At 40.5% G+C, this 23,400-nt stretch overlaps 1 protein-coding gene across 1 annotated transcript in view; it reads right to left on the bottom strand.

Annotated features, from left to right (window-relative positions):
- Nucleotides 1-23,400, bottom strand: part of SLIT3 (slit guidance ligand 3) — a 490,596-nt gene that overhangs the window by 86,544 nt on the left and 380,652 nt on the right. Inside the window, exons 18-23 of the mRNA XM_036391775.2 lie at nt 22,267-22,410; nt 17,079-17,242; nt 14,468-14,600; nt 5,626-5,694; nt 4,498-4,569; nt 4,245-4,316 (exon numbers count right to left, since the gene is read on the bottom strand). Of these exons, the coding sequence (XP_036247668.1) occupies nt 4,245-4,316; nt 4,498-4,569; nt 5,626-5,694; nt 14,468-14,600; nt 17,079-17,242; nt 22,267-22,410 (654 nt within the window). The remainder of the gene's footprint in view (nt 1-4,244; nt 4,317-4,497; nt 4,570-5,625; nt 5,695-14,467; nt 14,601-17,078; nt 17,243-22,266; nt 22,411-23,400) is intronic.

Genomic DNA, 23,400 nt, shown 5'->3' with positions numbered 1-23,400 from the left:
CCACACAGTAACTCCAGATAAAACACACTCACTAATTCTGTACAGAATGACCAACTGAGTGAGACAAACCCACAGCTATTCAACAAGGAGTATTTTGGTGGTGTGAGGAGACCTAGTCAACCACTTGTCATCAAAATGGTCAATGAAATGAACACATTTAAATAAGCAGCTGCTCATAATGAGCTTATTGCTGATCTTTTAAACTGCAAGACAATTCTCTGTAAACAGACATACTAATCTTCAGATTGTATCAGGCCCATTTATCCTGTGAAGGAGTACATTTTCTCTTCTAGGTGTATTGGAAACATCCAAGAGAAGCTGAAGAATGACATAGCCATTTATCTGTAAGAAGTTAAACCCATCAAATAAAACCCTTAGAAGGATTTGCTTTATTACACGTCCCAAACACTGAGGTGTTTCATGGATGCAAGTGCCTGCATTTTAATAAAAAAATCATGTCAGCAACATCATCACTCCTACAACTAAAATGAAATGACAAATGCTAAACCCCCCCTTAAAACTCACAATAATAAATAGTGGCAAGAGAATTCAACAGTGCAACAAAATCTTTCCTCTTGGATCAACATCAGGAACACATTTTTGTACCAAATCTCCTTACAATCAAATGGTCAAATAAATCCTTTCACATCAGGACATTTAAAGCACACACTGATGTCTGTATTCTCCCTCAAAAGCACAACTTCTAGGGATCCTCTTGTCTGAGCTCCAGTAAACAGCAAGGGTTTGGATTTAAGGTGATGTGGATCTCCTCTGGAGGACACAGTAACAGAACACTTGAGAATTCTTGAAACCAAAACTTCCTTCAACACAGAATCTCACTAACTTATTCCTTTGTCTTCAGGGAAGGAAATTAATTCAACAAATCCTTTTGGGCTGGGGTTTCCTGGTTGTTTTTCTTTCATGGACCCTTCCCACGTCCTGCCTGCCAGCCCATTGTCCCCAGCCCTGGGCTCCTGCAGACACAAGGGGGATGTGTTTTTGGGAAGACAGAAATGTGAGCTCTCAGAGCCACATCCCATCAGGGGCAAACACCCACAGGGAGCCCCCAGGGTGCCAAAGCCTGCAGGAGCCAGCACAGCTCGGATGGCAGGGAAAGCCACAGTGCCACTGCTCCACGCTCACATCAGCAGAGCTTCTACAAACTGACTGCATAAATACAAGGAATCATTCTCTGATAAAAGAAAAAAAAAAAAAAAACACCCACAAAAAACAAAACACCAAAAAACCCTCCATAAAAACCAGCCAGATGCTTCTGTTGGGTCAAATCAGTGCAGCACCCAACAGTGAAAGTGTATTGCAAAAACTTTGTGCCCAAAGATTACTGGTGACAGCTTTATCATCACACATACTAGTGTTTGTCTGAGCTTTGAACTGCAGGAAATATCCATCAGCTTTCAGTAAAACTGGAGTATCTCTTAATAGAATATTCAATAGGTCATTTTACCCCTTTTGCCCCTAACTATAACATGGACAATTATTTAGTGACCTTAGGAATTATTTTGATTTTTGGACTTTGCCTCTAACTAAGTAACATATGTGATTACCCAATGATCTTTAAAATAATCTGTTCAGGTCATTCAGAGAGCTCTAATACTTCTAATTTGTCTCAATCTCAGCTTCCTTAATCTGTTTATATTTGGTTTCTAAGAAGACAAGCTTTGGACAAATTAACTGAAAAACCAATCCACAACTTTTCACTGTAACAGCTTTGGCTCAAAAACCTACTTCTGCTTATTAAAAAAAATTCTCCAGACTTTATGTCCTGTGCTCCCCTGCCCCTTTGGCTGCTGTTATGGATAAACCATGGGAAGGCTGAGATTAAAGACCTGATTTTGTAAACACTGATAGATATTAAGGCTTAAACATAAACATGTTGACTCTGCAGTTTTCTCACTTGGGCTTGTGCTGAAAAATCTAAGAAAGGGAGTTCAGAATGAAATATCTGTCAAAGACCAAGTGCATCATACAGCTATGATTATTCTGATTTTCAAAACACTTTTTTACTGTATTTACTATAGAGGCAAAAATACAGAAAACAAAGGAATTTGGAAAACTTTCATGAGAAGGGTCTGCTACCTCCAAAGGCATGCACAGCCAAAAGTAATAAGATCCCTATATTGTTTTTATTAAAAAAAAAAAAAAGTGAAAATTGTTTTGCTGATGTTTTCTCTTTTAAGTTCCCCTGAGAGTATGGATAATAAAAAACTGACAGTAACAGATTTCCTATTGTCTCTTGGAAACCATTTTCTCTTTGGAGAATTGATTTTTAGTAGCAACAGTGATGACACGTGGCAAAAGTTGTAGCTGATACCAGAGTTTTGTGGGCCATAATAAATCAAATCAATCTGGAGGCTTCCAAATGCAGGGAGCAGAGGCAGAGATTCCCATTTCACTGCTCTGTGCAAGGCAGTGGGGGGTTTCTCCCTTGAAGGAGGAAGATACTTTTTGATTAGCAGATCATTTAAAAATGCCAAAAAACAACAGTTGTCATTAAAATACTGCCCTCTGTTCCTGCCCATATGTGGCCTGCAAGAACAGAAGTGAAAAGACAAATTGTGGCTATTGGAAAGAGGGAGGCATGGTTTATCCCCACTGTAATTCAGGGTAGAGAGCCCCTCAGCAGCTTTAATCAAGCTAGCTTGCATCTCAGGAGCAGGCCAGAAGACAGCTCCATATGGAATAATTTATTTGGCCATGAAACAGAATATATTAATCTGTGGCTGAATTTCAGGATTCATGTAACAGCTCAAATGTGACCATCCCAGTGTGCTAGAAATCAGGATCCCAAGCCAAACTTAAAGCAACAAATCCAAATCACGAATCTTTCTTGGTTTTGCTAATGAAAAGTGGGAATCCAAAGCTGTCTTGTAATTTGGGAGGCTGAAACTGAGATATCTGTTTTACCATTGAAACCACAGTTTATTGCTTATTGCTTCCACAGTCCCAGTACTGCCCATGTTGACACTTTGATTCCACATTTATAGAAACAGTACACAACAACCACTGCTCTTTAAATTAACACAAACTTCTGCATCTGAACATCACCTATTTTTTTTTTTAATGGAAAATATCAATGTGAAGTTTCAAAGCACTCAGAACGATCTTCAGCTCGTCTGTCCTGAGCTTTGAGTGTTCAGAACTCTTTCTCCTTTGGCACACTGAACCAATTCACACAGACAAGCTATTTAATGTATCCCCTTGGGCTACTGTGCAAGTCTTGGTGACCCACTCGTGTCTCTGGGCCACGGGAAGGTTCCTTCTCCACCTTCCTGACAGCTGCACGTGGGGCCAGGTGTCCACAGAACCAACCCAGGTTTGTTTCTGATCAGGCAGTGGATATGAGACAGAGGCAGGAGCCAGTCCTGCAGATGCCTGAGGAAAGCTGGGAGAGGCTCTTGCAGTGAGGAACAGGCCCACAGCCCACACTCTGAGACAATGAGGGGATGAATTTCACAAGAGATTGTAAACAAATGGTTTAATCCACAAAGCTGCTGAAAGCAGCTACACTGGAAAGAAAGGAGGAGTGCAGAAAAGGACCTCCCAAGAAATAAACCACACATGGATATCTCTGAGCAGGCCCCCAGTCAATATGAGGTGTAATTTTATTCACAACTTAAGGACATTTGAGACAGGCATCTCAGCAATACTGGTGCCCAGCCACTGGCCTGATTTATTCACTGATTTAGTGTGGGAGCTTCTAACTTCCCTTCAGATCACATTCTAGCTTGCCTGTATCAATCTGAATAAATGGAAAATATTCTGAAAATGCACAGAAGTTTTCCATAAAGACACTTTTGCTGAAGCATCCAATGGAAACTCACACTCTATAACCAAATGCATACAGACTAAGGAAAAGTCTTCTCCTGTGGAGCACCCAGACATTGCTCAGGCAGCAGAAACAGATTCTGTGAAGTTTTTTGCAGATTGTTCCTCTGATGCAGGAACTATCACCTGTATTTGTGACAGTCCTGCACCAGAGCTTTCAGAGAAAAGCTCCATCATGTAAATAAACCCTGAAGGAAATTCAGACAAATGAATTTGCACTCCTCCTGCAAATACGTAATCGCGTCTTTAGCGCTCACCTGCTCTGGCCTCTATGGGACAAATTCCACCAGAGCAGAAATACACTGACACCAATGATGTGAAAATTCATTCCCCCCTGCCCATTGCAGCCTCCCTGCCCCGGCTGCAGCCTGCAGAGCTGCACTGGAGGATTCACTTACAGCACTCGCAGCGAGCGGAGCCCGGTGAAGGCGTGGACAGGGATGCACCGGAGCCTGTTGTAACTCAGGATGCTGCAGAGGGGAGAGCAGAGTCACAACTCTGGCCTGGCTTTGGTTATTTCACTGCTAATTCAACCACAGATAGGCATGGAGAGACACATGCTTAAGCAACAAGGGATGCACTAATTGCTCAACAGCTTAGATGGTGTTGGAAAAGCAATTAAAGCTGTTAGCAAAACTTTGGGCTACTTACAGCGTCGATAACTGAGTCATGTTGCTGAAGGTGTGATTGGCCAAGACACTGATGCTGTTGTTGCTCAAATCACTGAAGAAACACACAGAGAAAATATCATTTACATGTATGAATTAATCTTTAAAAAGATTACATAATATCTGCACAGCAAAATGCTTGGAAGCAATTGAAAAGTCGCATATTATCAACCAGTGTATTTTCTGACCAACTTTGAATAAACTCTTAAGGAAAAGCATATCAGACTCTCTTAAAAAGCCTCAGACTGAGAAACATGAAAGCATCTTTCCAGCATACAGCATTCAATGAAAAGAACAAATGAATAAATGATACAAGCACTACTGAATGTTTACTGTTCCAACTTGCTTTGCAATGCATTCAAGGCACCCCACTTCCAAATACTTATCATATTGACAGCTACTAGAACAAAATTTCATTTTTCATTTAAAAAAGTCTTTTAGACTCAACCAGAACATTTTGTTTTTCTATTGATCTCCCTTGAAAAGCAAAATTAGAGATGTTTCTAAATAAAAAATACCCTTAAAGCAAAGCATTCCAGTTTTTCATCCATGTTGTTTTTGTCTGAGGTTGCCCAGCCCATTGGACTGGAGTATCTGCACAGCTGATTCCAACAGCATTTGAAAATTCCTGATAAATAGTTCAGGCAGGGAATGTCACTCCTGTGTATTTCAGGGAGCAATTTACAGAATGAAGCCTAGCTGTGTCTCTATCTGCATGACTGTTCACAGAAGAAACAGCTATGCAAATTGTCATTGCCTTAGCATTGTAAATACTGCCTCATCTAGCACAAATGAATGTGCCTCCTCTGCTAATGACCTTTACAGATAAATCTGCCAAGTGAAACTGCAGCAGTCTGTGTGAGAGTTTTGTCCTCTTGGGGTCCTGCAGAGCAAGGGGCTTCTCAGGCACCTCACTCTTTATGAACATTTACTGGCAGCAGTGTCCACCGTGAAATTCTTTCCAAATTCAAATTACAGAAGGTTTTGGGGTTTGGTGTTGGTTTTTTTTCCCCACACCCCACTCCAAATACCAATTATTTATGTTCCACCAACAGCACAGTGCAGAAAGAGTCATGCAATTTCCCTGACATTGAAAGCACGTGTTTCTTACATCAGTGTCAGGTGTCTGAAGGCAGAGAGCCCCTTCGGCACAGCAGGCAGATGGTTTCCTTCCAAGTATCTGAAAAAAGTCACATTTGACAATTACACAAACACATTAAGGAGAACTCACGTTACTCAATCTGCACCACGAATGAGGACAATATAAAGTCAGTCACTAATGAAATTATCTTTGATTCATTGCTTTGAAACTCCAACAGCTTTTACTTTATAAATGAATTACCCCACATACAAAGCACAACAGCAGCTTATTGACTTACTTTATTTGTTTTAAAACTTGGAAGTGCATAAAGGATCTCTGGCCTACAGCAAATAGAAATGACCACTTAGTTCTTCTGTGACAGCAGCTGAAGAAGGGGAGAAAAACTGCATGGCCTGTGCCCTGAACTTGGAGTTACCTTTCCCAAGTGTCTCCAACAGTGCTGACTGCTCCCTGACCCTGCCATTTGTCCTGAGCATCAAAGGTCCCTGTGCAGCCAGAATGGGAAGAGGAGCTGCACTCCCAGAGCTCTGTGCTGCAAAAGGTCCCACTAATTCCAGCATCAACACAAACATCCACAAGTTTGATGGCACATCCACAACATGGCACATCCACCACAGCAATACACCCTCCTCACCTCTCCTTTTCACAGCAGGGACAGGAGGAAAATCTGGTATAAATTAAAGACCAAAGACCAAGCTCTCTTGGAACAGAGGTTCCTCCTATGTGCACTAAATATATTTAACAACATATCTTGTGTTTCCAGTGTGGACATTGTTTGAGACACCACTGAACCTATTTCTATGCAGATACAGGCATGGTAGGGCCTTTGGGGATAATCCTAAATCCTCATACAGGCAAATAGAGCCTCCATTTTGCCCTTTTTCTCCACTTGAGAACCATGATCAGTGAGTTACTCATTAAAAACTCTTGAAAAAACACAAACATTTTAAAAGGCTTGCCTAGAAGAGAGCGTGGGTACTCCAGTCTGCACAGCTGACTGTGGCAGCAATGGGATGTGGGCATTTCTCTGTTTATCACAATAAAACAGAGACAGAGCTGGAGGTTTTGTTCCTTAACCTTGGCTTTTAGGTACCCATGGAAGATACCAAAGTAATAAAGCTCCAATGCAAAGTGACTACTGTGGTGCCATGGCAGTGCCAAGATGTTTCTCCAAACATCTTCCAGAATCAACATCTGCCTGGGAAACCAACCCATCCTTCTCAGAGAGCTCCGTGGAGGAGGAATGCATTCCTCCCTCCACAGGTGGGATGAAAGAGAAAATGATATTTCCCTTCCTTACATGATGCTGCAGGGATATTTCCTGAGGCAGACAATGCAATTGATATGGAATGTTTTGAAACATAATCAAGTGTAGCCAGGAAATGCAGCCCACAGACACCAGAACACTTCATGTGCTGCCTCTGCTGCTGAAAACAGAATCTGATAATCATGTTAAGAATTTTTATTCCACACATACAATTTCCTTGTCTTTGGCAACAGGCCTCCTTATTCTGCACTTACTATAGCAAACAGCAATAATAATAGATTAGCCTGGTGCTCTATGTTCCCTTGCAACATTAACTTAACAGCATAGAGATACTTGTGTAAACTAAATCCAAGAATATTTTCCCACAAACTTTATTTTTACATAATTCAAAAAATAAAATCCATAAAATAACCCAGAATTTCTTACATAATATATTTTATAGCTGGTATTATTCCCTCCCCATCTTTTTTTTTCAGCTTAATGACCTCTCAACATTTTCTGCTGCTTCAAATCTCTTTTTGTACTGAACTCCAGCTGAACTGCTCCAGCCAGGCTCACAGTTATCCCTTCTGCCTGTGCACAGGATCCCATCCTGGCAGAGTTCCCCTGGAGCATGCACTGCAGCTCACCTCACTCCTCTCCAGGGTTAGGCTGGACACTGTGGGAATACCAGCTTCTGACTTTTTAACCAAAGGAAATTACTTTCTCAATTAAAAAACTCTGCTGAACTAATTAATCTCTCCCTGCCAGTGATCATGAGCACTGAGAGAGTTGCACAGCCAGCAGAGCAGGGAAAGTGTCTCAGCAGCCAGAGGACAGGATGGCTGTGCCACACTTACACCTCCCATGGAAATCCACATTTTCCACAACTGGAAAGCCACTTGCTTTATTTTGGCTGAATCTGTCATAAATTATTGTGAAAATGGAGTTCCTGGGTAATTTCCCACTATAAACTGGAGATTCTCAGTATTTAGACATGCATGGCACACTTCTTACAGGGCAAACCACATCTCTTTCCCCCAGCCATGGTCTGCTGTGGATGCAGAAGGATGCTGGGAGTCTGTGCCTTCCCCTTCATCCCAGAAAATCACAACTCTCAAACCCATGCAAGAGGGCAGGTTAGGGCTCTAGTCTTTATTCCAAATGTAAAATTCTAAGGATTTCTAAAGGAAATCAAAAGCAGGTCATGTATTATGTATTTGGAAGTTATATATGATTTTCCTTTAGGAAAGGAGACTCTTGCAATATGTTGAATTCTTCAAGAATATATTTTCAGGATATTCTCTAGTTGATCTCAATATGAAACAGCCTGCAATTTAAACAAACTCATGGTAGTGAGCCAAAGTTTTTTCCTCCTCATCTGCTTGCTGGGGCAATCAAAAGTCAAGGGTGCACATTTTAATTCAGTGCTTCATGACTCAGACTAACCCAGACATGCAGACCCCTGGAGTTAAACTCCTACAGAAGATCTGCTTTGAATAGCTCTGGATTTGCTCTGCAGCAATTTGATGGTTATATAAATGTGCTAGCAAAAAACTGCAATACTCATACCAGTGGTACATTTTCTGAACAAACACAATTTAACTCTGAAAAAGCACTGATAACACACTTTTCATGCATCCATAAGAACAATTCACCACTGCTAAACCTCTCACCCCATTACACAAAACGTGGCAGCATTTTCCAAGCTGAAGGCATTCATTCTGAAAGCACATTTAAGAGCAGGGAATTTGAAATAACCAAGGCTTTCAGGGCAGAAGAGCTTGCCAAGAATCAGGAGGAGCTGGGATGCTGAATATGAGGAAAACAACTGCAGCAGGGGAGGTGCCTCTGGCAGAGCTGGGGGTGCAGGGCACCCCCTCCCCACCTTGCTGGGCTCAGGGGGCTGCAGGCTGGACAGAGTGAATAAAGGAATTATTCCTGAGGGCAAATGGGCAGAGACACAAAACTTTGTGTATTTATGAATGCATCTATATAAATAAAAAAACAGAGATGAAGCTCCAGATGCTCTGCCAAAAAGCCCCTCAAAATAGCCATAAAAGACTCAATGTGGAAGGAAGATTAAATTTTTAATTCTTTCCAGTCTTTAGCCGAAGGAATATCATGTCCATGGTGTCTGGTATGCAAAGAAATTCTGGTATGAATGAAGAAAAATACGTGTCTAATTTTAATTCTGGGAATCAAGTTATTAATATACAGAGTCAAGACTGAGTGTCAGTTGCCTTAAAATAGACACTGACTGCTATCCAAAACAACCTCATTTGCTTCCTAAGGTCTCTAGGCTCTATTTAAATATCAGATTGGAGGTTTTTGGTGTTTACCCTGTGAATGCTGCTGAGAATCCTCAAGTCTCAATAATGACTTGTAACCAACAAGCAATTGCCAGAGCAAAAATTGAAAAAGAACCAAACCAGAAAATGCCAAAATATGTGTTCAGCTCTCAAAGAAAGCCACCACCTTCCTACCTGGCCAGGTTTCTTCTACAGCATGGCCAGGAGGGCTGGCACTGTGGGACAGGGCTGCAGCAGCCCCAGGGCTCATCCAGCATCCTCCACACACACCAACATTGCACATAAAACATTTAAAACTATGCATAAAAAGCTGCTCTTTTTTCCAACTTGTCTATTTTTGTACTGAAACCACTTGGGTTGGAGGTGATATAACCAGCCCAAGGTGCCAGAGCGTCGTGTAACAACTTGAATCACTTGGAATCCTTTTTGAACTGAGGTGTCTATTCAGCCATGAAGTCAAACTTGCAGTGGCAATCCATGCTAAGAGGAGAAACTGGAGAGAGAAATCAGTTCTCAGGCAGTAATTGAAAAGGCACAAAACCTTTCCTTTCAATATTCCACAAAGAATGTTACATTACAAAACCCAAGATACTTGGCAATTTTATGTAGCTCTAAAATTAAGTTACGCTCCAAAACTATTCATGTCCATACCCACTATCCTAAAATTTTGAGTCAAATTTCATTTCCTAATGATGGTGGTCTAAAAAAGAATTGGACTGGGAAAGACGAAACATCCACAAACAAGAATTTTAAGAGCTTCAATTAGAGTTTTTTGAGAGGAAACAAAAACTAAGTGTGGATCTAGGTTCAAATATGGATCTTGGACTATCATAAGCTTTGGCAAATTTGGACTCTGGGTTTTGCTGTATTTGTACATCAGAGCACAACCTTCATGTCTGACACACAAACATGGCTGTGTTTGAGAGAAAGTTAAACTTTAGTCTCTGCAAGTGCCAATGTCACCTTTCTGATATGGACCCAAACTTTACCAGTAACTGAACATGTTATTTGATAATATTGATATTATTTACTTATTCTAAACTATCAGGTTTGAAATGCAGATTAATTCCTCTATTTCATGAGGAAATAGAAGGAAACTGAAGAAAGACTATTCTAGAGGTAGTAAATGGACTGAAATTTTACATTTTGTTTCTTTCATTGTCATTGGGAAAGAAAAGGTTGTAGGGAGAGGAGAAGTGTCCTGAAGGTTTTGTTTTGATTCTTATTACTTTTTCTTTTAGTTACTGTTAATAAATTTCTCTTTATACCCTTTTAAAGTTTTGAGCCTGCTTTGTCTTTCTCCTAATCCTACCTCACAGCAGAAAATAAGCAAGTGCACTAGTGATTAACCAACATGAACCCACCACACATTTGTAACTAAAATATCCTCCACAGAACTCTCCTTTCTCTCAATGGCAGAATACCCCTCTGCAGAAAATGAGCAGGACCACATAAACCTTATTGTTTCTCTCCTTAATTATCAAAGGCAAAGCCCCTGATGCCTGTGCTGGGGGTCATTGTGTAAAACAGTGTGAATTGCCAGACAAGCAAGAGAATGTGCATTTGCAAGCAGATGATTTTCATCAAATATCTCACTCCAGAGTTCCCCTTTGATCAAGCTGAAAGTGGTGCTAAACTGTTAGAATATTCCACAGCTATCCAAACTGCTGTGGGCATATTTGAGGCATCGATCAGCACAGCCCAGGTAAAAGCCACTGGTTTTAGTCACAAGTCAAAGGAAATCACAAGTGCCTTGGAAGTTGGAAAAAATGGGTTGGGATTGGTGGTAAATACCTCCAAGTAAATATGATAACTGATAACATGAACCTACCAGGCAGAACAAGGAACAGCAAGAGGAGAGAGAAGGTTTGTGAGGAGAGAAAGAGAAATGGCAAAAGTAATGCAAATATTAGCCTGCATTGATATAAATGGAAGGGGAAATAATCCCTAACAGTGATGAATGAGTGCAGGTTTTTCTAACAATCCCACCAGTGCTATCCTATAGCTCAGTGTCATGATAACATTTGGAGTCTAGAGATGACATGATTGGTACATATTTATTCTAAAACACACCACACTCATTATGCTACAGCTTGTGCACACCGTCCACATAATTGCCTCCAATGATTTTCCCCAGTGCAAAATGTTATTTGCTGTAGATCCATAAAAGCAGCTGGATGCTGTCAGATAAGACTTTATTAGAAATAGACTATACTTTTGTGAATAAAAGGAAAAAAATCTAGTGTTCACACACTGAGGTAATACATAAAAGGAGAAAGAGCATGGGAAACTAAGTTCAAACAGATTTAGGGGAAAAAAGCAGAATTAAAGGAAAGCCTAAAACACTAAGCAGCAGCAAGGCTGAGTTCCAAACTAGCTCATTGCATGAACATTTTACTTCTGAACATCTGGAGCAGAAAACTGAACATGCTCAAAAAAACCCAAGGTTTCTCTTCAGGGCAAACAAATAGTGGGAAAAAATGTAGGCAGTATGTAAATATACAGTGGAGGAATATACAGTGAAGGAATTTGCAAGAAACAACATAATATTTTCCTATTCCCAAGAAGCTGGAAGGGAGCTTGCCCATGATGACAGGGTTTTCTGAAGGAAAAGCTGGGAAATAGAAATTTCTTGCATCATCATTCCTCTAAAAAGCACTGAGTGATCTTTTCAACTGTGTTCTAGATGGAAGCCTTCCCTGCCAAGGTAATCCCTGCTCCCAAGGGTGGCACAAACCAAACACAGGGATGTCTCCTATCATTCCAAGCTCTAAATGTGAAGGAGATAATGGTTTTCACATGTCTTGTCTAAATATACATTGGAACAGAAACTCAGAATGAGCACTGAAAGGAGTGAGCCTGTGTCTCCTGTCCACCCTGCAATAAAACTTTGCTGGGGATCTTCTCTGCTGAGTGTACAGTGAAATTTGACCCAGAAAGGGCAACATTTCCCCTGTGTGCCTGTGCAAGAGGTATGCTTATTTTTGCACAGTGCTATTTAATACCTGTTACAAGGAAAGGATTCCCCCTTTAAGACTATTTTAAGACCTCTAAGAGAATTTAAAGAAATTTATGAGAAGGCTACATTCAGCCACAAGAGAGCTGTTTAGGCAGACACCTGACAGCTCTTTTTCTTAAACCATGTTGCACAAAAGCACTGCAGTTTAATAAAAAGCTCTGCAACCAATGTGCCTGGCAGATGAATACATCAGCAATGGAAGGTTATAAATGTCAGACTGGTGCATTCATAAAAACTGCACTGAAATGCTCCTGTGCATCCCGTCCCTGCTCAGGCCCTCTGCAGGGAGGGAGCTGTGGGACACAGGGACAGGAGTCCTGCATGGCCTTGGCACCTCCTTGGCACCTGAAACTCTGGCCTTGGGCAACTGAACAAGGTAAATCTCTTCCACCCTGTGCCCAGGAAGCTTTTGGGTTCCCTCTGCCAGGTTCCAGCTGTCCTCAAGATGACACAAGAGGCTGGGTCCCACTGGAGATGCTGCTTATCACAGCAACAATTGAAATTCTCAAACACAGAACAATAAAAAATGTGTAACTTCACACTGGTAACCTGTAACCTGCATGAGGAAGCAGGTTATGGGCAATATCTCTGTCTCAATCTGGAAGCAGAAGAAAGGCAAGCAAGACTGATTATTTTTTATTTACTTACTTCATTCTTGTCACAGTTTCCACAAACACATGAAATTTCATGCCTCAGTACCTGCAACCCATCTTTTGGTTTAGAAACAAATAAGGAGCTCAGTTTATGTTAGTTGAGAGGAGAATGAGATCAGGATTGAATTTTGAGACAGCTGGGACAGATTCAAAGGTTATATTTGCAGAATATGAAATATTCAGAGCTAGGCAGTCCATGGCTGTCTGTGTTCTGCTGACACATTTTGGATGGAAAGCAGAAAGCTGAACTAGAGCTCTGCACAGCCAAGAGGCTCCTACTGAAGAAGACAGTCACGTAAACTCCTATGAACTCAGACTGCTCACTTCCAGGCTATTGCCTCATTTGCCAAGAAATGGTTAAGAAATATAGCAGTTTTTAAGAATGTGAGATTAAATTTACTCTTTTTGTGAAAGCTATGTCATCAGGGTATCAGATAGTATCAGCAGAACTCAATATGCAAAATTTAAACATAAAAATTCCTCAGTGTGGCAGTGGAAATCAAAGTAACATCTGTGATACCTTACTGCTGGTAAGTTACATTTGAATGCAATGAAACCTGAACAAAAGCAGAGCAGAGATGACCTTGCAGACTTCTTAACACTGATGGCAATATATAAAGGAATCCAGGCCAGGAATTGCCTTTCAGTTCAATTCAATTCACCATTAACCACGCCCTGGTCAACAGTGCTGCAAGGATGCAGCATTAATGCAAAGTTTCCATGCTGAGTTACCCCAGGCACTTCCAGTACCCTCATTCACCCCCATTGTATTTGTATTTGTCCACAGCACTGGTAAAAACAGTGTGAGCCCCATTCTCCCCCCGTGAAGCGAGTAAAAATAATAGTAGGTACTAGAAAATAGCACAACCAGATTTTAGTTCATTATAAAATTCATCAAACATACCAACCAACTCAAGCAATTATTTTCACATAGAAATGTTGATGAGATTGTAACAAGTTTCAGTAATGACTCACCTGGGATAGATTTGAATAAGGGCCTAAAGGGGAAAAGCTCAGTATTTCTACTGCCAACTGCTTAAGCCAAGCAGTTCCACCAGGATATTTTCTTTCCATGGAAAGAAAATCCACTATAAATTCCTACTGAAGCGTGGATGAAAAGACAACTAGAAAGATGGTTCTAAACTAGGATGAATTTACTTTGCAATATAATCTAATTATCTGTTATTTTAGCCATTTCATGAGGTTTGGAGAAAAGAATTCCTTGTTTCCACCACCAGCTTCCTTTTTTTCCTTTTTTTAATCTCCTCAGAGGATAATTAGCTCACAGCTGCGTAACTCAGGAACATATTTTCATCATCCCTTCAAACTGCCTGTTGCGAGCTTGGGCTCTCACAGAAGCACTACAGGATTATTTGATACTAATAAATGCACTTGTTCCTACACCCAGAATTAATGGGTACAAGGACAGATAAACTCTGTTCCCATCACAAAGCGATTTATTCAGTCAAGGGACAAATAAGAATAATGGTCAGAACATACGGGGAGCACCAGAGCACAGATGACTAAAGTCAAAGGCAAACCCCCCAGGGACCCACAAAGCCTCACTAGGATGCAGTTTGATGAACTTCTCGAGAGAGGGGGTAGGTAAAAGGTAACTTACAGCTCAGTCACATCCTTGGGAATCCCCTTGGGCAGCATCCGCAGCCCTTTGTTGCTGCAGCGAACCACGGAGTCCACGCAGGTGCACTGGGAAGGACAAGGAGGGGAAAGCAGGCAGCTGCTCTCATCATTACCTGCACAGGGACAGAGGCAGGGTGTGAGGAAATCAGCACTGCAGCCCAAGGCCCCCACTCTGAGGGTAACTGGTGACAAGGACCAGGGAGGGGCAGCCTGAATCCAGGGTAACCATCACAGCATTTCACACGAGATCCAACTCTTTGGATCACCCTGCCCTCATGCAAGCTCTTTAGGAAACATAAACAGATCATAAACCGAATAGACATACTTTAAAACATTATTTAATATATATATTTTTTTTCCTAAGGAGAAGCTACTTTGTAATTCTGCAAATGATAGTGCAATCCAATGTATGAATCCCAAGTCCTCCTCCCAGCAGCTGAAATGGAGAGCTTGACCAGCACATTGCCCTTAAATTAATCTAGAGACATAATATTCACTATCTACTCTCCTTTTGGAAGACTTTTTTACAATTCAGCTTTTAGATTTTTTTTTTTTTTACTTTTCATTTTACACTAGATCCAGTGCTTTGGGTCACCCTCCCCTCATGCAAGCTCTTTAGGCAACGTAAACAGATCATAAACTGAATAGAAATATTTTAAAATATTATTTAATATTTTAAATTTTTTTTTTTCCTAAGGAGAATCTACTTTGTAATTCTGCAAATGATAGTGCAATCCAATGTATGAGTCCCAAGTCCTCCCCCCACCAGCTGAAATGGAGAGCTTGACCAGCACATTGCCCTTAAATTAATCTAGAGAGATAATATTCACTATCTACTCTCCTTTTGGAAGACTTTTTTAAAAGGTCTTCAGCTGTTAGATGTTTATTTTTTACTTTTCAAAGTCAGCCTGGCACTTTGTTTATGATCTGAATTGTAAAGCCTCATTGTTTTCAACAATGATAACCAGGCAAACAACAAACTGAAGCAGCACACTTTCAACTGCTGGCAATCCATCTGTGCACACTTAAAAATATCAACTTTCTCCAAAAATGGTTTCAAAGGTCCATAAACAGCAGATTAAATCTTGTAATTGAAGAACAATAGGGTTTCTGCAGTAGAAAGCAACGCTTTGAAGCTCAGAACATTAAAGCATGGATTTTCCCCAAAAGCAACAGGCTTTGCAAAACATAAGGCACATGCCTGCTGCAGGATCACATGGATGTGAAAGGAAACACTTATGGCACATTCTGGGGATGACAGGGAGGGGAAGCACAAAACTGTGTGTGAGCACAGGCAGCCCGAGCTGAGACCCAGAGCTCCCAGCCTGCTCTTTCCTCCTAACTGATGCAAGGACTAATTGAGACAGATCTGGTTCTTTCTTCTCTCTGCTGGAAGCACCCATGAGCATTGAGATTAAAGAAAAAGACTGGAAGTCCTGGTAGAAGATAACAGAATTACCCCTGACTGTATGGGTAGGAATCATTTGCATTCAGAGGGCTGGGGAGGCACCACCAGACTACAGAAGAACAGAGAAGATTTTTTTTTTTCTTTTCTTCCCCACTGAGTTTAATGACTGGAAACAAAATTCAAAGTCCTTCATAAACCTGCAGAAAGAGCATGTTTTTTCAGCATATTTAATTTTCCCCTGTGTTTCACACCCTGCCACCACCTACTTTCCATTTGCCTCAGCTCCAAGTTACTGCCTGACAGAGAAAGCTCCCAACTGTGGAATGACATTTTGTGCACCAGGATTCTTCTTTTCTCCCAAGTGTGGAATGTCAGTCTGTGGACGAGGATTCTGGTTGGTTTTGGGGCTTTTTTCTCTCAAATTAAAAGTGAATTATTCTTTTATGACTAAAATTGGGTCTCTTGAGCTGTGAGCTCAAGAACCTGGACCTGTTGCCAGATTGCTTGACTAGGACAGGAATTAATTTTTACTCTAAGTAGGGAACTTCTATCACTCTTATTGTCTCTTTAGAGGTATGACTAACTGCACCTCCAGCCTCTCTGGTCTCAACAAGCTGCAAGTCAAGTTACCAGGGCATTCATCAAGCAACATTCTCCTGACTAGTTTCTCTAAAGTCTGCTTGACCAGAAGACAAAAATTACCTGGAGAATGAAAGAAATCTCAGAGTATTTTCTTTTAAAACCACATAGACCCAACAAAGCATGAAGCATAACTGAGTCATTTCAAATAATGTCTAAGGTTCTTTTTTATTTCCCTGTATGCACCTTTAACTGGTGACCTTGAACAGTATCCAAATCTAAGAGACTTTCCAAGCAAGCCAAGACTCCCACTGGTTTCAGAGTGTTAACTCAGAGTAAGGAAGGCCCAGGATTACACCAGGATTAGACAAAGCAGGGCACTTGTCTACAATAAATTAATATAATTATTAAATTTAGGTGTAGATAGCAGAAATTCAGAAACAGGAAATCAAGAATAAAAATATATATAGAGAACAGTGATCTTCAGCTCTAGGTAGTTGCCTTTTCCACCCCCAAATCAAAATGTTTCCTGTGCAGCACTGCTTGGTAGGGAGGAGCCTTCTCAACATTAATACAAGTGCCAAAACAAACTGGACTTTCTTACCATCACAGGTGAAGTCCTGGACATCTACATCTTGGATTGGAATATCCTTCAAGAAAAAGGGCTTCAAGCAGCGTGGATTTCCACTGACAATTCTCTTCTTCCTCAGCCATTTCCCCAGCCAGGCCAAATGGCAGTTACAATTAAAGGAATTAGCCAGCAAATTACTGAAAGGGAACAAAACACGATTCCATTACACATGAACATACAGAAATACTGAAATAACCACAGAAAGATGAGGGGCTCCAAGTCCAGGCTCTTTCCTGTGTTCTTGTGAGATCCCTCCTCCATCCTGCAGATCTGGAAAGTTCCATGCAGGTTTTATATTAGGGCTGGATTATAATTAAAATATATATAGTTATGCATATATAAACATATGTTTATAAACCAAAGTGCTTAGAATTATTATTTAAACATACTTACATCACTCCCAGGGCTGGGTTTATTGTGGAATTCAACCCAAGCTACAGCTCACACCCAAATCTAAACTCACCTCACAAACTACACCCATGTGTGCATGCATGATCTTCACCATGACCATGTACCTGCCCCTGCACTCCCCTCTGTCCCACACAAACCAGAGCCAGGAGGGAGCCACTGGCAAGTGAATTTGGGGTTCCTATTGAAACAGCAAGGAAAGTGCTATACATGTACCTATATACATATATACATATATACATATATACATATATACATATATACATATATACATATATACATACATACATATATACAGATATAAAGCAGCTCTGTCATCTTGAGCCACTTATGAAGATTTCTCAGGTCTGGGTACCTGTAGGGAAAAGCATCTGTTCTGCTGCCTTGTAAACTTTGTGGGGTCTGCTTCAAATCTTGCTCCAGCTCCTGAAGTATCTTCCATGCAGAGCTGCAGCCCAGGCATGGTGCTGTGGTGTGCAGCCCCCAAAGCAATCATCTGACACCTCCAAGACAGGGATGGAGCCTGAACAGAGCCTGGCTCAGCAGCTCCTTCCTAACTCAAGTTCAGCTGAAGGAAAGAGGCTGAGCTCCCTGGTAGAAAGGGAGAGCTGTTTATGCTGTGTACAGAGAGAGGGAGCATCAACAGCCTCAGTCACAAAGAAGAATGAGCTGTCAGGGCCTGTGCATGCAAAATGAAGTCTCTAACCTAATATTGATGGAATATTCACATCATGTATGAATGTGCCCAAGAGTTACTATTTTGGTAGCACAGAAAGAAATATGATAATGAAATTTCTTTAAATCATAGCATATCTTTTAAGACACAAAATTTGAAGGCAAGAAACAGGCACTTCAACTGCAGGTGTAGTAGCTGAAGTAGTTTTTAAGTCTTCACTTACAAGATGCTTTCACAAACCTAAATATGCAGTCAAAATCACATTCGGACTTCAGCCAAACAATTCCTTCAGAAAACAATAGTACTGAAGACAAAAACATGTGGTACAATTGAGGTGGGGCAGTTAGAAAGCAAACCCAAAGCAACTCCTAAATTCTGTAGGTTCTAGGCCAAAATCACACAGCCACAATATGATTTACAGCTGCTCTCAGCACTGCAGCACAGCCTACTTCAATCACTGCTCTGCCCTGGAGCTCTGGGGTTAATCCCATGTGGATTTAACACAGGCTTATGGACCTTGTGGAGAAAGGAGAACTGGGGAGAGCAGAAAACTCAGCATAATGTTATAAAAACACACCACCTGCTTCACACTTGGACTCAAACGCTGCAGAAAGGTGAGAAACCCAACAGGTTACACAAGAGCTTTCATACAGAAGGTGCAAAAAAGCACTGAAAGCAACACTCTAATTCTAGCTGCTCTCCTTCTGAATTGTTTTCCATTTTCTTTAATCCATAATGGGACCACATGCAGGATGCTTTGTATATTTTCCACCCTGATAGACTTTGGCATGAGCAGAGTGCCTGAACCAAATGTCTGAACCACTGAGAGAGGCAGTGCTTCAAAGGCCATTTGTTCCACTGGTGGGAGAGAGTGAGATCATGTTCACAGAGCTGCTTCCATCACACAAATCCTCAGAACTGAATAATCTGCCACTGGGAACAAACAGCAGGTGTGTATAATCAGGTTTCTGGAAAACCAGCAGCTCTGAGGGTAAAGGACATTTTGCACATCTAGAGAGCATCTTACCAAGACTCATCAAAAACTTTCAGAAACTTTCCATCTACAAAGTGCTCCATATAAAAAAATAGTAACTATCCCTGTCTAGAGAGGAGAGATTGTTTTGACTTAATGTAACTATCCACAAAGCCTCCTTTTCTTCTTGGCAAACACGGGTTAAAGTACGATGTAAAATTTTTAGACTCTTAGTTTAGAAGTTGGATTATGCTTTTTCTCGGGAAGTAAGAAAGAAATAGGTTGTTACAGATAAAATTAACAAATAAACAAATCTCCCATTTAGAAATTCAAATCACTCCAGGCAGAAAAGGAACAAATTTATCTTGTCAGTAATTCCACATGATCTTCTGCCACCTTAGCAACTTTTAGATTTTTATCCTTTTCCAACTGCAGAGCAGGGATTTTTAGCTTTAATGCAGCTAATTTAATTTTTAGCTTTAATTCACACATGTCCCCACATACATGCTCTTTCCATGGCAAGGCTGTGATGCAACTTTTGATAGAAATGCAAGATGAAGTCCCTCCTTAAACTATCACATGGATAAAGAGATTTCCTACTTGACTTGAAATGGAATTGAAAGTCTGGAAAGGCTAATTGTATGTCAAAGCTTTACTGAGGAAACTGAATATTCAAGTGGAGTTCTCAAATCAGAAACAGTAATGTTGGGCAGAAAAATTGATGTGAAAACTCATCAGTAATAATCAGAGTTCCCACACATACAGTAGTGATTTGCCCACTCAGACAGAAACACAGCAATCAAACTTTTAGCAGAGATTTTGTGCTAACATGAAATTCAGAAGTGTTTACTCAAGGACATAGACATATTTTAAAAATCAAGGGGAAATAGAAGTCTTGAGAAATGAAATATGTATATCCTACTGCAAGTGCCTCTTCAAAATTACAAAGAAGTCATAGAATATTAACTATTTAAATGGATTCTAGTGACCTGTTAGAAAAACATGCTGGAACACATCTGGATGTTTTTGAAATTAGATTGAAAATATATTCTGGAATTCAGGTTAAGTTTATACAAGAATAGTTTTATGTCATTCTGGCATTATGCAGTCATGCAGTTATTTTAATAATAATCCATGGAAAAGCAGTTCTGCTTGCAAATATCTCCCTTGACTGTGCAAGGACTAAAAGACATGACTGAATTTTCTGTGGGAAGAACTGCTAGGGCACTTCAAATTAAGATACCACAGTGCCTAGTTTGACCAACAACAAAATAAAAATTGCAACTTTTTCTACCAAATAGGAGTTATTCTCTATTGAAAATCATTAGATAGGGTATTATTTTCAGAGCTGTCCATGTTTTGAGAATATCAACGAGACTGACTCCCAAAGGGTAAGAACAAAAGGAACAATGTTCTTTAGTGCTGCAAATATGCCAATATAAAACTGGAAGTGGAACATTGCATGAATTTTTGTCTCCCATTGATAGATGTAAAAGTAGAGGCACTACAGTACCCCATTAGCTCCCAAAGTGTGGGCTCAGCAGGGAAAACAGTCACACCATCTAACTTCAGTGGTGTTTGTCATCCAATAAATCCACCTACAGCAGAGTGCTGCCATGAAATGAACAAAGCTGAATTCTGCATTTGTATGGCAAAAATCACCATGGCCTCAACCCAGGGTCTAAAGAAGTCAAAACCACACCTTTTCTGCCTCTAGATCAAACACAGAATGGAAATGTGTCAAAAAACAAACTCTTCCACCAATACACAGCTAGGAACAACAGGATTATAAATCAGTGCCAAAGACATGCATTCCAATTAGCAGCAGCTTTAATTGCTCTTGCTAGAAAGTGCAGCAATCTTTTCCCACAGATGAAAAAAGAAAATGGGCTATTTTCTAACAAAATATGACAAGGACAATTCTATGAAAGCAAGGTAGGGGCTTCACAGACTGACTCAGAGAATCCCTGCCCAAAGGGAGCCACAGAGGGAAGCACAGAGAGAGCAGAGGAGCAGCAGGCACTGCCTGCAGCACAGGGACAACAGCAGCTTTCAGCAAGTGCCACTTGCTTTGACCAGAGACTTGAAAACAGTCAATAAAAATAATCTGCTTGTGTTTTTCCTCTTTGTCCATCAATTTTGAGGAGATTCTTGGGACTACACAATGTAAAAGGAAAGAAAATTCTGTGTTCCTTATGCTGCATGGAGCTAATGCCAAAACGATAACTGATTTGTTGGTGAAAAGTTGCCACAGCAAAGGGAAAGTGTCAGCAACAAAACAGCTGAGATTCAACACCTCCTTCTTTGCCCAAACATGATGAAGAATGTTTTCCAATCCTGAAATGCAATAGGATTGAGAGTTTATTTTGACTGGACAATTAGGCTGTATTTTCAGGACAGACAATTTCCATTAACAGCAACACCAGGGTCCCCTCTCACAGTTGGAAAGAAAAGGCAGAATTTCTTTCCATATTTATCAGTCTGTACTTTATTAAAATGGACACACTAGAAAAGCATTTTAAAGTATTTAAGAAGCATGAGAAATATTTCAAAGAATGACTGAGAAGTGTAAGAGAATTAAAATAAAGCTTAGATTGGGATTTTCAAATTCACATTCAGTAAGACTTGACTATTTTGTCTTCTTCAGATGCTCTGAAAATCTAAGAATCAGCTAGTAGACTTCTGATGTTTAACTAATGTAACTGAAATCCAAGAAAGCTGTTCTTACAAAATCAGACTCTACTGACACTAAAGCAGCTTCAGGGAGCTGAGTGTGTGTTAAGCTACACTCCTTGAATCTGCAGAAATTGTTTTACATGTTTTACACCTTCTCCTGCACATTGCACTGGGCTGTGACACAGCAAAACAAAGTCATCCTGCCTGAGGCTGGCAACCTCCAAGTGTTTTCAGCCACTCCAGCTGAAATTATTCAATTAAAAAAAAAAAAAATCACACCTTGCATCCTCCAAACCTGTGATTTCAGTAGGATGGAGTTTTCTTTCCCTAGATAATGTTTTCCATATAAACTGAAATATTGTCTTTTTTGAAAGGAAAGCATAGAAGAACATCACCATGCCATGTTCATCCCACAAAAAACCACTTACATTGTGGACAGAGAGACCAGAGTGCTGAAGGCTCCAGGGGTGATGGTGCTGATGTGATTGTCATACAGAGACAGGAGCCTCACTGAGCTCAGGCCAGCAAAGGTGTCGTTGTTGATACAGCTGATGGAGTTGCTCCTCAGCATCCTACAAGGATTAAAAACAGGGAATTAGGAACCACTGGATAATAATGCAGGATGGGAGGTGCTTTACCAAGGGCATCAAGAGATGCTTTGGAAATCATTCTGGTTTTATTGATTGCTGAAGTAGAACACAGCTAGAGGAGGGTTAGATTCACATAAACATGGTCTTGTGAATTTAAAATGCAACTCTTCCACTCAACATTAGAGGCTGATGGGAGCTGCACATCTGAAAGCAATATGCAATTAAAATTATTACTAGTGACAAACCTGAAAAAAACCTAAAGGCTCAATTTAATAAATATCTGAGAGTAGGCTGAGATGTATTTCAGAGATCATTTGAGAAAGACTGCCAGAAGTGTGTGACAATAACAATACTGGCTGCATTACTTCTGCTCCTGTCCTGGATGTTTTTTGTATTCCACACAGCAAAAGTACAGAAGAAAACAGAATCCTCATCAAAAATCAAGGAATATTGTAGGAAAGATTTCCAGACCTGGCACAAGCTCAGGAATGTCATTATCATCATTAATTTTGAAGACAAAACCCAGTAATCATTCTATAAAATGGTCTTTGCTTGGTGCTTGTATCAGATGAATCAGTGCTGTGTTTTGGAAGATGCATCTCTCTGAGTTGTTATGGTAACAATGAACTCGACAATAAAGACCAATTAATCTGAAAGACTGGAGTGTCTTGTTTCACTCCATTGCAAAAAAGGCTCATGTGTATTTGTTACACTGCAAGCCAATCAATATCTGGGTCTGTAAACATCACTGCACTGTTGTGATATTCCTACTTGGGTGAAAAATCACTCAGTAATAAAAGCACACTGCCAAAGACCCACAGCATGCACGCAGCTCCTGCTGCTGTTGCAGTGAATTGATGCTCCAAACTGAGGAGGGTTAACCCCTGGGTATCCAACCCCTGGGTATCCAACTCATGCAGTGAACAATAGAAATTCAGACTCCCTCAGGAGTTTGAATTTCAATCTCAGATT

Source organism: Molothrus ater, chromosome 15 (assembly GCF_012460135.2).
Source record: "Molothrus ater isolate BHLD 08-10-18 breed brown headed cowbird chromosome 15, BPBGC_Mater_1.1, whole genome shotgun sequence".
NCBI lineage: Eukaryota > Metazoa > Chordata > Aves > Passeriformes > Icteridae > Molothrus > Molothrus ater.
This window is presented reverse-complemented; position numbering and strand designations above follow the sequence as displayed.